Source organism: Lithobates pipiens, unplaced genomic scaffold, assembly GCF_037356315.1.
Source record: "Lithobates pipiens isolate NorthernLeopardFrog02 unplaced genomic scaffold, aLitPip1_a1.2 Scaffold_11, whole genome shotgun sequence".
NCBI classification, from domain to species: domain Eukaryota; kingdom Metazoa; phylum Chordata; class Amphibia; order Anura; family Ranidae; genus Lithobates; species Lithobates pipiens.
Window position 1 is genome coordinate 18,169,159 of NW_027507696.1, and position 15,740 is coordinate 18,184,898.

General features: G+C 39.6%; 1 protein-coding gene across 1 annotated transcript in view; it reads right to left on the reverse strand.

Annotated features, from left to right (window-relative positions):
* Positions 1-3,679: 3,679 nt before the first annotated feature.
* The window catches only part of LOC143960485 (dehydrogenase/reductase SDR family member 4-like), a 47,235-nt gene continuing 35,174 nt past the window's right edge, over positions 3,680-15,740 (reverse strand). Inside the window, exon 9 of the mRNA XM_077469136.1 lies at positions 3,680-3,877. Coding sequence (XP_077325262.1) covers positions 3,763-3,877 — 115 coding nt within the window. The 3' untranslated portion in view covers positions 3,680-3,762. The remainder of the gene's footprint in view (positions 3,878-15,740) is intronic.

Sequence of the window (15,740 nt, forward strand, 5' to 3'; positions counted from 1 at the left end):
TGCTAGCAGAGGAACCCGGCTTTCTCCTATGTCGCCGCAGCCATCTGGGGGTCTTCTTCCAACTTCGAGGGTCTTGTCCCGCTCTTCGCTTCTTCTGCCGGGCCTCTGCTATCTTCTTACAGCTTTTACTAGCATTGGCCCGGTCTTGTTGCTGTCACCTTCTTCTACTTATATAGGCATAAGGGGCGATGCCACCTGGTGACCCCGTCCTTTATGATGTCACAGTCCCAGCATCCCCCGGGACTGTGACTTAAGGTGCGGGGTCACCGTGTGACATCAACTGGTAACTCTGTTTATTTTAACTGAGTTACTTACATCACTGGTTATAAGCCTCTTTCAGTTCCTGTACAGCACAGCTAGAATGGTAAAGGAAGTAAAAAGCTCTGAGTACGGTTTATCGACCTGCATGTTTTTCAGATACTTACAAATTTTGCATGCCTTCAGTACGCAATTTCCAATCGGTGCCCCTCAACTGGAAACAAACCCATTTATGGATGTGATACGTAGCTCAGACCCCAAAAAACTGATCTCAATCTTTTATAGCATGTTGTTACTGCCCTCCTTTTCTAGGTCAGCTTACGCACCTAAAGCTAAATGGGAGGAAGATGTGGGAGCAATGGAAGATGAGGACTGGAGTGATGATCTTGACACCTGCAAATTAGTGTCCCCCAAATTTCCTGACCGACTTACGCAGATTTATATTATCCATAAATCTTACCTTACTCCAATTAGAGTATCCAGATATAAACTGGATCTACTAACTGCGCAAAGTGCAACAGGAATGTTTTATCACTTACTTTGGAGTTGCCCCAAGATCCACGGATTCTGGACAGATTGTGCAGTTTCTTCATGACACAATGGGTTCTCCCTTACTCTGCACCCCAAGCCATGCCTCCTGGGAATTTATCCAGAACCAGATACGAATAAATTTACTAAAATATTTCTGAATTAAACTCTCTTCTCTGCAAGAAAAGTTATAGCAAGGCAGTGGATGAGGATGTTAACCAACTCCACCCGAGTTGGTTAACAGAAGTGAACAATAGTTTGATGTATAAGAAGCTCATCTATAAACACAGGGGTTGCCCAGCCAAGTACGCAAAAGTCTGGGATAGGTGACTGCATGCTTCCGAAACCTGTGGCTGATAGACCCTAGCTAAGCAACGGTGATCCTTACACTTTAACATCATTGTTGCTACCCTATTAATCTTCTGTATTGAGGGAAATGAATACAAAATGTACCATACATAATCCGACTGCTTTACTGTTATACGTGTTAATATGCGTCTCAACACGCAACTTACTTTACAAGGGATGTCTGATCATAATATTTTTCTGGTAAAATTGTCGTCTATACCTAACATTTCCTGTGATAATGCTTTATCTGTAAATTTTTGTTTTTCGTTCTAATAAAAACAGTTTGAACATAAAAAAAAAGAAAGAGGTTTATATTTGCCTATTTTCCACACTGGCTCCTGACGATATCCTCTTGCGATTAAACATGTCGGACAGAGCTAGCAGGTTGCCGTTATCGTTTTTTTCTGTCTGTTGCCATTTCTTCACTTGTGAGTACCCTCTGGATTTTATATCAATAAATTACAATTGTGCATTGGAAAAAAAAAAAAAAAACAGAAGTAGCTAGCACACTGAGCTCATCACTGTGCTTCCTTCCTATTTACTGTCCAGTCACAGGCTGGAAGCTGATCTATAACAGCCTGGGCTCAGAGGAAGTGGACTTAATGATGCAGAGTCTTCATACAACCTGCAAGGCTGCAGCCTTCTAGTGGGAGAAAGGAAGTACTGAAGTCAAACTGAAAGTGAGTAATGCAGAAAAAAAGTTACTTTTAATGAGCCATTGTTTTGCTGAAATTCAGCTTAAATTTATTTCTAAAGCTAAGACTTTTTGTTTAGTTTTGGCTAGAGTTTGGAAAGTTTAAAACACCAAAACAGCTACCAGATTCTAAACAGATGTATGCTAAACCCAGTGAACAGCAAGCTGCAATCCTGTAGATCTAAACCAAATAGCAGGCACGTTCATAGGCAACAGTCTCTGACTAGTGTTTGCTGATGGCAGATAAAGATGACAAATGTTCAACCTATTTAAGAAGCAGCACACATTAGGATAAGGACATCACAAGGGATCTGTATGATGGCTAACAGTTACCATTTTCACTGTATAAAGAATGTCGGCAGTGACCTGACAATTCTGTAATGGATACCACTGGTAACAGTATATAAAAGAAACATTCTATCGCTGCACCGTAAAGGTAAACCGTTCCCATAGCACTCGAACTTGAGAAAGGGTGGAGAAAAGTAGGACAAAACACAATTTTTTTTTCCTGATCCTTCCTTAACCGCTTGCCGACCGCGGCTGTGGCAAGCTCCATGAGTCGGATCGTGGGTCCCGTAGACTCAATCACCATGGGGATACCCACGATCGCCTCAGAGGGGAAGAACGGGGAGATGCTTGTTTACATTAGCAGCCAAGTGACAGTGTCACTGATCTCTGCTCGCTGTGATCGGGAGCAGAGATCAGTGACGTGTCACACGTAGCCACACCCCTCATAGAAACACTCCCCAGGACACACTTAACCCCTACACTGCCCCCTAGTGATTAACCCCTTCACTGCCAGTGTAATTTACACAGGAATCCGTGCATTTGTATAGCACTGATCGCTGTATAAATGACAATGGTCCCAAAAATGTGTCAAAAATGTCCGATATGTCCGCCATAATGTCGCACTCACAATAAAAATCACTGATCGCTACCATTACTATTAAAAAAAACAATGATTAATAAAAATTCCATAAAACTATCCCCTCTTTTTTTAAACGATATAACTTTTGCGCAAACCAAATGCTTATTGAGATTTTTTTTTACCAAAAATATGTAGAAGAATACGCATTGGCCTAAACTGAGGAAAAAAAATGTTTTTTGAAATATATTTTTGGGGGATATTTATTATCGCAAAATGTAAAAAATAATTATCGCTCTTTTTTTGTTTATAGTGCAAAAAATAAAAACTGCAGGGGTGATCAAATACAACCAAAAGAAAGCTCTATTTGTGGGGAAAAAAAGGCATCAATTTTGTTTGGGAGCCACGTCAATTGTCAGTTAAAGCGACGCAGTACCAAATCGCAAAAAGTGCTCTGGTCAGGAAGGGGGTAAATTCTTCCTGGGCTGAAGTGGTTAATATTGGTTCTGTACCCAGGGGCTTTAAGGATAGAGTGCACTACAGCACTGGAAGCAATGCCTTACCTGCTTGGCACAATTGCACCTCCATCTCTTGTTCCAATTTTACCAAAAAGCTAACCTCAAAGCTTCTTTAACTAAACATCGCTGTAGAAAAAAAAAGTCTAAACAATTTTCTTCATAAACGTTTTATGAATAAGAAAATATATTTCATACTTCCGAGGTGTGTGTGCAATAAATTTACAAAGGCCAACAATGGCAGCATTAGTAGGAAGGTGGGTGGGCAGCAGTGCACATTAATCAGGCTTAATTGACATTCTGTAAGTAAACCTTGGTGACATAAATCAGCTTGTCACTTAATCACATACAGTCTGAACACGGCCTATTGATGTTTTTCTTCAATTCCATCAGTGCTACTGTATGAAGTAGTACCACATTTTCAGAAAATTATTTTTACAATGCAATTACTAAGAGTCCAACTACATGATATAAAATGGACATGTAGAAAATTGTAATATTTATTGTATGGACACGACACGTTGAATAGCGCAACATAAGGATAAATTAATTTTTCATAGACGAGAGTGCCCTCCTCCCGCAACCACTACTGTCTCTCCAGTTATATATGAGGCCTCAGGAGAGCAGAGGAAAGACACTACTCCGGCACACTCTTCCGGCTCCCCGATCCTGCAATGTAATGTGAAGAAATAGAATGTTGTTATTCTGTCACATAATCTTATCATTCATTATCTGCTGACTTATTGCTTTAACGTTTGGAAAACAAAAGTGAGTGTCAATAGATACATATGTGGTTGTACACAAGATGATTTAATGATTTCTTTCTGAAGATGCTCACTACCAATAATTTTTTTTTTTTTTTCATTTTCATTATTATTATTATTATTTTTATTTCTTATTTTATGTTATTTATCATTTGTTCCAATAGTCAACTGGAATTGACGTTCATGGTTTCCTCGGAAATTTTTTGATGTGATCAAACCAGAAACATGGCGCTTTATCTCTCATATGGATGTTTTTCCTCCTTAGAAACAACATCTTCATCCAACCAACAATATGGCCGCTGTGCTCAAGTTTAGGGCTGAAACAACTAATCGATTAATCGACAACCAAACGATTCATTTTATAATCGATTCATCGGCCAGTAACATAATGGGGTTAAAAAAAAAAAAAATGAGCCCTTTATAGTACAACAATATAATCACTACTGTAAATATTACTTTCAGTGTTCTACAGTAAAAAAAAAAAATAACGCCTTCCAGTAGTGATTATCTGCTTTTTTGTACTATAAAGGGCTAATTTTAGTCTTTTTAACCCCATTATGTTACTAAACATCTTAGGCCTGGTTCAGATCTATATGTTTATTGGTGATTTTTGCAGAAACGGTTAATTTACATGGTTTCCTATGGGACACGTTCATATCTGTGCTTTTTTCAGCCGCTGCGTATTTGGAAAGGGTCAGGACTTTTAACGCAAAGCGGTGCTTTTTTGGTTCAATATACTTCAATGGAGAAGCTGCAGAAATGTAATGTAATGCGTTTTTGCAGCAATTTGTGTTTTTTAATCTGCCCAAAAAAAAATGCAAAAAACGCAAAAATGCAGTAAAATCACGTGCACGAAAATCAAAATACACAGCAAAAAGCACTGCAGAAACAGATCAAAAGTAAAAACTGCATAGGTGTGTACCAAGCCTTATGCTGGCCTCACGGATCAATTTTCAGGTGAGAATATTCAGATGAAAAATCTTTGTACATTTGCTGAATGAAAGAATTTTGTTTGAAAATTTCACTTAATTTCTAAACAAAAACCACATACACTGTCTGAAAATTCCTTTGACCAAGAAGTTTATTCTATTATTTCCAAATGTTCCCATCACTGTGGTTGAAAATGAACGTCAATTTGACCCACTTTTTTTTTTTAAGGTTATTAACCGATTAATCAAAACAATAATCGGCCAACTAATCGATTATGAAAATAATCGTTAGTTGCAGCCCTACTCAAGTTGATTGGGTATATGGAGGAGCGTTTACTCCTCTGCCCTTTATTTAAGCTGGCTCAGCTTACCGGAAACCAGGTCCTCGATGATGCCCTGTGGGAGGGCGAAACCTTGATGCTGTTTTCGGGAATACTGACATCAGTTCCGGTCATTTGGAACACACGCTACCAACGAAGGTTTCATACGATCTGTTCCATGCTTAATGCTTGTTATAATCCCTCTTTTTGTAAATACCCATCTTTTGTTTAAATAAACCAATTTTTGATTGTACTTCACTATTAGTTACATTTTTACCTATGGGTCCGTGTCTATCTGGCTCAAACTCTTCATTGAGGAACCCTGGATGTGCTGACCTGGCTTTCCACACACCATCCCAAAGACATCCATACCGAGCCTAAACTGACCCACCAGACTGAAAAGCTGGGGGTCACGTCGATCTGGTGAGTGGGGACACATAAGGGGGTGTTGTGCACCTGAAGTTTTTCAGGCATCTTTCTTTTGTTCACTTTGGATTGGAGCACCTTGAGTTACTTGTTTTTGGACTTTGTGTTGGTTCATCATATTTATTTTTTCACTTTTATTCAGTATGTCTGCGAGCGCTGTATTTATATGTTTTATGGTTTCCAAGTGATTAGCACTTTGTGTATAGCAGCTGCAATTTTTTCACTTTACTGATTTAACCTTTTTTGTCACACCATCAGCGCAAATTTGGATATTTAGTATATATATTTTTCAAAATGTTATTAATTAAATACATGCAAGGGGATCTCAGCATAACTCCTGCTGGTGCTACACAGTGCCAAGTTATTCCAGCTAAGGTGGCTGACATAACAGGTGTGACATAGCCTTCAGCAGTGAGACTATCTTTATCCAGCCAAACACATTTTATGGCAGCATTGCCCATAGCAGCTTCAGCTACCATTTAAGTGCAGAACAGAATGTTAAAGAAAGCATTTATACTACTATAGTGATTATTTTTTTTCATATATATATAAAACTGTGAATTTAAGATTTTGAATAGAATTATACTCAAATCCCAAATTCTACAAACACCCCTCTGTGTATGTCATATTCTGACACTTAGAACTGGTAATAGGGCATTTGACTTGCCTCCTGTGCCCCCAGCTGTGGCGTAACAGTTGGCTAATCACTTTCTTATGATGTACCCTTACTTGTTCATTCTGACCAAGGAGCTGGGATTCAGAGATTTATTGTGCTCATTATTCCTGACAGCAGACAGAACGGAGGTGGAGGAGGAGAAGGAAAAAAAAAAGAAGATACAGAGCATTTCAAAACATGCCCAATTAATCTCTTAACACCAGTGCACATAAGGGCATGCAGCCATTAGCATAAGTAGCCAGTTTAGCCTTCAGTGTGGTTGGTCTTGGGTTTAGCAGTCTCTGGACAAAGCTGCCTCTAGGAAAATTCCCCATGTGAATACCCATTGACACTTTACTGACCATTGGTAAATCTGGCTAGAAACACATTTCAATACCATATCCAAAACCTATTCTTTCTATTTTACATAAGAAAGGTAAGTTAACCCCTTCCCACCCAAGAGCACACATATATGCAGCCTCAGGGAGGTGGGCCTTTATCTGTGGGGCTGCATATATGTGATACTATGCTTGTGCTGAGAGCACACTGCACAGCATGCTCCCAGCACAAAGACCAAGCCCTCACCAAGAGCCCTGGGTCTCATACCAACAATCGGGAACCAGGAGGCTTGGTTCCTGATCACCTGGTTGCTGTGATAACCTCTGACTGGCTATCACAGTGATTGGTCACTGTACAGCCTGCCCCTGGGTTTTTTTCTTCCTCTTGAAGGGAAAAAAAGACAAATTGTATCGCTTTATCCTTGCTAGAGAAAAGTGTAAACAAAAAAAGTATAAAAATAAATAAAGCTAAAATAACTAGATCAGGGTTTCATCTGTCAGGATTAGGGTCATAGTTCTTGGTCAGAATTAAATGTTGGGTCAAAGGTCAGGTCAATGTATTTTAGGTAGAATTTAGAGTGGCTGTTAACCATTACATATACCCAGTGAATTGACTGGCCTCAGGTGATACACAGAGTCAAATCAAATCTCCCCACAGACGTTGTATCTGTTTATCTGCAGTCTTCTCCACTCTACAGCTGTTCAAAGTGCAGAATGTGTACAGATTGTCTGAGCTTCCATAAACGAGGAGGCTGGAGCTGAAATTACACTCTGCAAAGTTAAGTGAGAGCTGATTGGAGGGAAGACACATACACCCCCCTTCACGCAGCACACAGGAAAAAAGCGGAGGCTGTCAATCACAGGCTGTGTGCTGGAGCTCCCTCTCTTTTCACCTTTTGGTGTCAGGAAACTTGGCAGAAGAAATTCATGCAAATAGCAGAGGAACGATGCAGCTGACAGAAATGACACTTAGTGCTCTGGATTGAGATAGGTATACACTATAAAGGAATATACTTTGTTAATTTGTCATGTTGGAGGTTTACAACTACTTTAAGAAAAACAGTTTTTTTTAGCCAGTTCCCGACCGGCGCACGACGATGTACGCCGACAGAATGGCACGGGCAAGCAAACTGGCGTACAGGTACGTCCAGTTGAAATTGCCGCCCTGCCATCACGTGCACGTCACCGGTGGCGCGCGCCTGTCGGGACCCCCATGAGTCTGGTCGCGGGTCCCGCGGACTCTATCGCCGCGGGGATACCCGCGATCGTCTCACGGGGAGGCTAAACGTGGAGATGCCGATGTAAACAGCATCTCCCCGTTCTGCCTAGCAACAAGTGACACTGATCTCTGCTCCCTGTGATTGGAGCAGAGATCAGTGTTCACTAACACACAGCCCAGCCCCCCACAGTTAGTAACACACCCCTAGGACACACTTAACCCCTACACTGCCACCCCCTGGTTAACCCCTTCACTGCCAGTGTCATTTACACAGGAATCAGTGCATTTATATAGCACTGATTGCTGTATAAATGACAATGGTCCCAAAAATGTGTCAAAAATGTCCGATGTGTCCGCCATAATGTCGCAGTCACAATAAAAATCACTGATCGCCGCCATTACTAGTAAAAAAAAAAAAATATTAATAAAAATGCCATAAAACTATCCCCTATTTTGTAAACCCTATAAATTTTGCACAAACCAATCAATAATTGCTTATTGCGATTTTTTTTACTAAAAATATGTAGAAGAATACGTATCGGCCAAAACTGAGGAAAAAAAATGTTTTTTTATATATTTTTGGGGGATGTTTATTATAACAAAACGTAAAAAATAATGCGTTTTTTCAAAATTGTCACTTTTTTTGTTTATAGCGCAAAACATAAAAAACACAGAGGTGATCAAATACCACCAAAATAAAGCTCTATTTATGGGAAAAAAAAGGACGTCAATTTTGTTTGGAAGCCACGTCGCACAACCACGCAACTGTCAGTTAAAGCGACGCAGTGCCGAATCGCAAAAAGTGGTCTGGTCTTAAGCCAGCAAAATGGCCCGGTCTGAAAGTTGTTAACCACTTCCAGCTCAAGCAAATTCAGACACTTCGCTCCTACATGTAAAAATCATTTTTTTGGCTAGAAAACAACTCTCAAACATTATGTTTTTTTTTTTTTTTTTTTTTTTAGCAAAGACCTTAGGGAATAAAATGGTGGTTGTTTTTTTATGTCACACTGTATTTGCGCAACAATAAAGTTAGCCTGATTTTTTGGTATAAATGTGAAAGATGATGTTACGCGGAGTAAATAGGTACTCAACATGTCACGTTTTAAAATTGTGCATGCTCGTGATATGGCACCAAAGTTCGGTAGTTAAAAGTTTCCATAGGAAACGTATTACAATTTTTTACAGGTTACCTGTTTAGAGTTACAGAGGAGATCTTGGGCTAGAATTATTGCTCTTGCTCTAACATTTGTGGCGATACCTCACATATGGTTTAAACATATTACATATGCGGGCCCGACGTGCGTGTTCGCTCGATTCGGTGTGGATGGGGGTGCTTTAATTTTTTTTTTTTTTTTTTTTTTACACTTTCCCTTTAAAATGTATTTTTTGATCACTTTTATTCTATTACAAGGAATGTAAACATCCCTTGGAATAGGTATGATTGATTCCATGATTGTTTTTACTGGGGAGGGAATCCGCCGGAGAGAAAATATATCTGAATGATGCCTGCAGCTGCATGTATCATTCAGTTATACCCAACTCAAAGTCCAGGATGTCATATGATGGCCTACGGGTGGGAAGTGGTTACATTTTGCATCAATGTCAGTTAGTGTTAGTGTGTTTTAAAGAGGAAGTAAACCCTGATGAGTTTACTTCCTCTTTCATTCCCTGCAAAGGTAAAGCATAATGGACTACTATGCATCGCATAGTAGTCCATTATGTGTCACTTACCTGACACAGGAGCCAGCGAAGTCACCGCTGTCCCCTGTAGTCCGCCGCATCCATCTTCTCGGTGGGTCTCGCTGTTCCGCTGCTGTCATTCGGCAAAGCCGCGATGACGTCACTCCCGCGCATGCGCATGGGAGCCGCCACTCACGGCATATCGCGGTGCCTGTCTTTCGGCAAATATCTCCTAAACCGTGTAGGTTTAGGAGATATTTCTTGGAACTACAGGTAATGCCGCGTACACACGGGCGGACTGTATGGCGTACTTAGTTCGTCATACAATCCGACGGACAGTCCGTCGTACTTTCGACTGAACGGACTTGACCACACACGGATGCACAAACAGTCCGTCGAAAGCTTGCACGATGACGTGTAAAGCACGTATGACGGGACTAGAAATAGGAAGTCCAATACACAGCAAAGCACCCTTCCGCCGTGTAAATCCTTTCTGGGCATGCGCCATTCTTAGTCCGTCGAACTAGCATACTGACGAGCGGATTGTCCGCTGAAACCAAAGTACGACGGACAGAATTTCGAAAAATCCGAAATACTTAGTACGCCAGACTGCACGCTGAAAAAGTCAGCTGAAGCCCACACACGAGCGGACTGTCCGCTGAAATGTGTTTCGACGGACTAAGTAGGCCATACAGTCCGCCCGTGTGTACGCGGCATAAGCCTTAATCTAGGCTTACCTGTAGGTCAAAGTGTGTTGTAAGGGTTTAAAACCACTTTAAGTAGGATTTAAAAAAAAGCAAAATGTGCACAACAAATAATATATACATATGTGGTAGGGATGCGATCATCAGGAGTAGGAGAATTTTTTATGGGATGTTCATTGAAGAAAAGTTATGGAAATAGCAAGATATATACAGATTTTAAAAAATATGTACATGGGTACAACGCTACAAAAATTTCTATAATCACAAACTTATACATAAATAAAACTAAGAATGTGCTTAACCACATCACATCCAGTCCAGGCCAATTCTGACATTCCTCTCCTACATAGAAAAAAACCCTAAACATTATATTTTTTTTAAGCAGTGTCCCTAGAAAATAAAATGATGGGTGCTGAATATTTTTATGTCACACAATATTTATGCAGTGGTTTTTTTAAACGCAATTTTTTTAAAAATAAACTTTAATGAATTTGAATGCACAAAAACACAATACCCAATTGTTTGGTAAAATATAGAAGAAGATATTATGCTGAGTAAACAGATACCAAACACGTCATGATTTAAAATTGCGTCCACCCGTGGAATAACACCAAATTACGGTACCTAAACATCTACATAGACAACCCTTTAAATGCCTTTACAGGTTACCAGTTTAGAGTCACACAGGAAACCTGACACTAAAATTATTGCTCTCCCTCTGACATTTGCGGCAATACCTCACATGTGTGGTGCAATCACCGTTTACATATGGGTGAAGGACCTACGCGTGCGTTTGCATTTGCATGTGAGCAAGCAGTCACTTCCAATTTTTTTTTAATGTTTTTTTTTTATTTAAGAATTCGTTAACCATGTAACCTGTATCAACTTTATTGTTATTACAAGGGATGGAGAGAGCTGGGGTCTATTGGACAGCCATTCAGATACAGATCGGTCTGATTTGCTGCTTTAACAGCCAGATACACAAGGAACCGAAACTGGAAGCTGTCACACAATGGGAGGAACAAAGTCTGTTCTCCTCTCACTGTGTGCCCACTTCAGCTGCCTGAAAGAGTAATCCAGTGGCTCATTAGCCGCTAGGATTACTTTTATTTTGTAGGGAATCATCGGCACTAAAAGATGATATCTTGATCATTGTTTCAGCGATGATTGAGATATCACCTTTCCCTACTGAGGACATTTATAAATGTCCATACGTAAACATATAATGTCCAAAAAAGACCATATAGTGTCCAAGCATATATAATGAATATTCTACAATTTCAGAGCAATCTTCACCAGCAAAATAAATGAAAATGTAAAATTAGAAGGTCCTTGTGCTCCCAAGTGATAATCACAGGATCTACAGAACATCTTCTCATAGACACAAAGTGCTTCTGAAACCAGATGATGCACTCACCAGATTTTTGGTGACCCCTAATTAAGTAAAGTATGTAAGTTCAAAATGGCTTTTTCAGTATATTGTTCTCAGGCAGCTTTCAACAATCCTCCTCCACTTTAAAAGACCACTTTATTTCTCCAACTCCATTTCCATCATTCCCAGAGATAAACATCAAGAGAAAAGCCATCATGCAGTACTCTTTATTAAACTATACTTAAAAACACCCATAGTGGGCACCCATATTTAAACACATATAATCATGGCAGTATCAACCATGGGTCTCACTGTCGTTTTACTGAGAGCCGCTTGCCCTACTTCCTATTCGGCTCCGGCGTGCGTTCCACTGACTGAAAGTGATGTTAGCAGAAATTACATCACAAACCTTAGTCCTGCCAAATAAGTTTCATCTATCATTGACGTCGTCAGGGACGGATGGTTTCTGTACATCTTCCACCCTTATATATATTTTCCACTCGTTATATATTCCACCCTACTTCCTGGTTAGACTGATCAACTCCATCTTGTGGTGAAATACAATATTACATCCCTAATATATTTTATTCTACTCTTATTGACCATTTCCTATGCTGTTTGATACCATAAATTCAATGATGAGAATTGCGCTCTCTAACCTTTTTTTTTTTTTTTTTTTTTACAGATACATGATAAAAGATTTAGAAAAAAAGATTTTTAAAATCAGTAAAACGTGGGAGTATTTATATAACATAGGGGGATATAAAAAAAAAAATTATACAAAAATATATAAAAATCCCACAGACTAAATGTTATAGGTAAATTAGTTGGGTCTTAAAAATGGAGATGAAGCAATTTAAATTCATGTCTGTATTAAGACCATTGAGTTTTTTTGTTTTGTTTTTTACTTTTTCTATCTTTCAATATTTCTTAATATACAAAACACTTTCCCTGCCAAAGGGATATACATTGTTTAACATAGCATTATTTCCAAAATCATACCCCCCATTCCCCCACTATTATATTTTCCCACCCTTTTATATGCTTCATTCCCTCCCATCTCTAGGGAATTTTTACCTCACTGAAATTCTTCGTCAGTTTAAACCTTTTCCACTTTTCCCATCTCTGTATAAATCCCTCTCTACTTTCTTCTTGGCTATATCTTAGGTAATCCATGTTATAAATTTCTTCTATTTTATCAAACCATTCTCTAATTTTTGGGCTTTCTAATTCTTTCCAAGACTTTTTGTGGCATTCATCAGAATTTCTATATAAGACCATCGAGTTTTAAAGGTGCCTAGTTCATATGTCCAACAGGTTTCATTCTGTGATATCACTTTTTTAAGATTTGATCTTCCCCGTTTCATCAATCTCCTTGGGTCACAGTTGTGAGCATCTCTAAAATGTCTTGAAACACTATGCTTTTCTTCAATTGTTTATGTGTTCTCCTATTCTAACGCAAAGTTTTCTTCTTGTTCTTCTCATGTACTGTAACCCACAGGGGCATTCTAGCATATACACTCACCAGCCACAGTGGTACACCTGTTCAATTGCTTGGTAACCCAAATTGCTAATCAGCCCATCACATGGCAGCAACTCAATGTATTTAGGCATCTAGACGTGGTGAAGACAACTTGCTGAAGTACAAGTCGAGCATCAGAATGGGGAAGAAAGGGGATTTAAGTGCCTCCGAACATGGTATGGCTGTTGGTGCCAGACAGGCTGGTCTGAGTATTTAAAAAACTGCTGATCTACTGGGATTTTTGCACACAACCATCTCCAGGGTTTACAGAGAATGTCCCGAAAAAGAGAAAATATCCACTGAGCGGCAGTTGTGTGGACAAAAATGCCTTGTTGATGTCAGAGGAGAATGGGCAGACTGATTTGAGATGGTAGAAAAGCAATAGTAACTCAAATAACCACTCGTTATAACGAAGATATACAGAATACTATCTTTGAATGCACAAAACATTGAACCTTGAGGAAGATGGGCTACAGCAGCAGAAGACCACACCAGGTGCCACTCATGTCAGCTCAGAACAGGAAACTGAAGCTACAGTTTGCACAGGTTCACCAAAATTGGACAATAGAAAATTGGAAAAACATTGCCTGGTCTGACGAGTCTTGATTTCAGCTGCGACATTCAGATGGTAGGGTCAGAATTTTGCGTAAACAACATGAAAGCATGAATCTATCCTGCCTTGTATCAACGGTCTAGGCTGGTGGTGGTGGTGTAATAGTATGTGGGATATTTCCTTGGCACACTTTGAGCACCTTAGTACAGACTGAGCATCGTTTAAACGCCACAGCCTACCTGAGTATTGTTGCGGACCATGTCCATCCCTTTATGACTACAGTGCCCATTCCAGCCTTGTGCGGGTCTACAATCCTGTCCCTGATGTCCTTTGACAGCTCTTTGGTCTTGCTCACGATGGTGTCTTTTATACAAACAAGTTGTCTTTAAGAGCACCTTCTTAAATTGCCAGGACTAACCTGTGTACCACATGAGCACATACTGTTGCCAGTCTGTGGAAGCCAGAATGATTGTTGGTTGGTAGGGGATGAAATATTTTTTTACTCACTGAACTGCAACTCAATTTATAACATTTGCATGTGTTCTTTTCTGGATTTTTGGTTGATATTCTGTCTCTATAATTTAAAATACACCTATGATAAAAATTATAGACCCTTCATTTGTAAGTGGGCAACTTACAAATCAGCAGGGGAACACATAATATTTTCCTTACTGTATGGACCAAAATCTCTGAGGAATGTTTCCAACAACTTGTTGAATCTATGCCACAAGAAGGGCAAAAGAGGGTCTAACACAGTACTAGCAAGCTGGGCATAAAAAAATGGTCAGTGAGTGTGTCACATGAGTGCTGTTGCAAGATATAAGCTTGTTTATCTTATATTTACACTTAGTGCTCCTTCAAATACATTCTAGTCTTTTTCTAACATTCCGCTAACATCATTTCCAATCACTGAAACGCATGCCAGAGCCAAATAGGAAGCAGGGAAAGCAGTTCTTATTGCATCAACAGTGAGACTCATGGTTGATGCTGGCATGATTAAATGTTTTTAAATGTGAGTACACACTGCGGATGTTAAAGAATATGTAAATGGTTTTTTTTTTTAAACAAAAATGTCATACTTACCTCCTCTGTGCAGTTGGTTTTGCACAGAATGCCACTGATCCTCCTCTTACGGGGTCCCACAGTGGCGCTCCTGGATCCTCCTCTTCTCGAGTGCCCGGTCATAGAAGCGCTCTCCTCGGGGGGCATCCGTGCAAGAGGTGAAAAACCATGAGGGTTTACAACCCCTTTAAGTATATTTTAATAAAGAGTACTGTTGTTTATCTCTTGGAACAGTGGAGATGGAGTTGGAAATTTTTTTTATAGTGGAGGATTGTGGAAAGCCGCCTGATAGCGATAATAATTTTGGGAGCACTTTGTGTGGATGAGGAGAAGGCATTCCATACATCCTGTAATTATCACTTGGGTGCACAAGAATGTTATAATTTCATGTTCGATTGCATTTTGTGGGTGAAGATTGCACGCTTTTCCCTCGTCTTAATCAGCGCTTCCAGGATGGACCAGATAGATTTTGACTGGCCAGCGCTGTAATGCATTACCAGACCTTTCTCATGAATGTGCCTATAATTATTAACAAATGTCTATACTGCCAAACTAATGAGATATGACAATCCATTGGAAGACTACAGATTCTGAACCAATGTATACAGTATATTTAACTAGTTTCTGTTGGCAATATCGACAATTCTTAATAAACACACTTTGATAAAAGAGGTCCAGGACATCTGTGTTCACTTTGGTTGTGATATGGACAGATCTTAGGCATTAGGAAGAGCAATAACGATCAGTAAAAAAAACAAAAAACAAAAAAATAAAATAAAACAAAAACAGTAGAACTGGTGCAAGTAGGAGTCTAAAAGACCAAAACTATAGTACCACTGTAGTGTATTTGTAATCAACATTACAGTGACTTGTACAAGCTTCTTTATACATTATATAGCACATTTCACATACCGTATATACTCGAGTATAGGCCGACCCGAATATAAGCCGAGGCCCCCAATTTACCCCCAAAAAAACTGGCAAACTT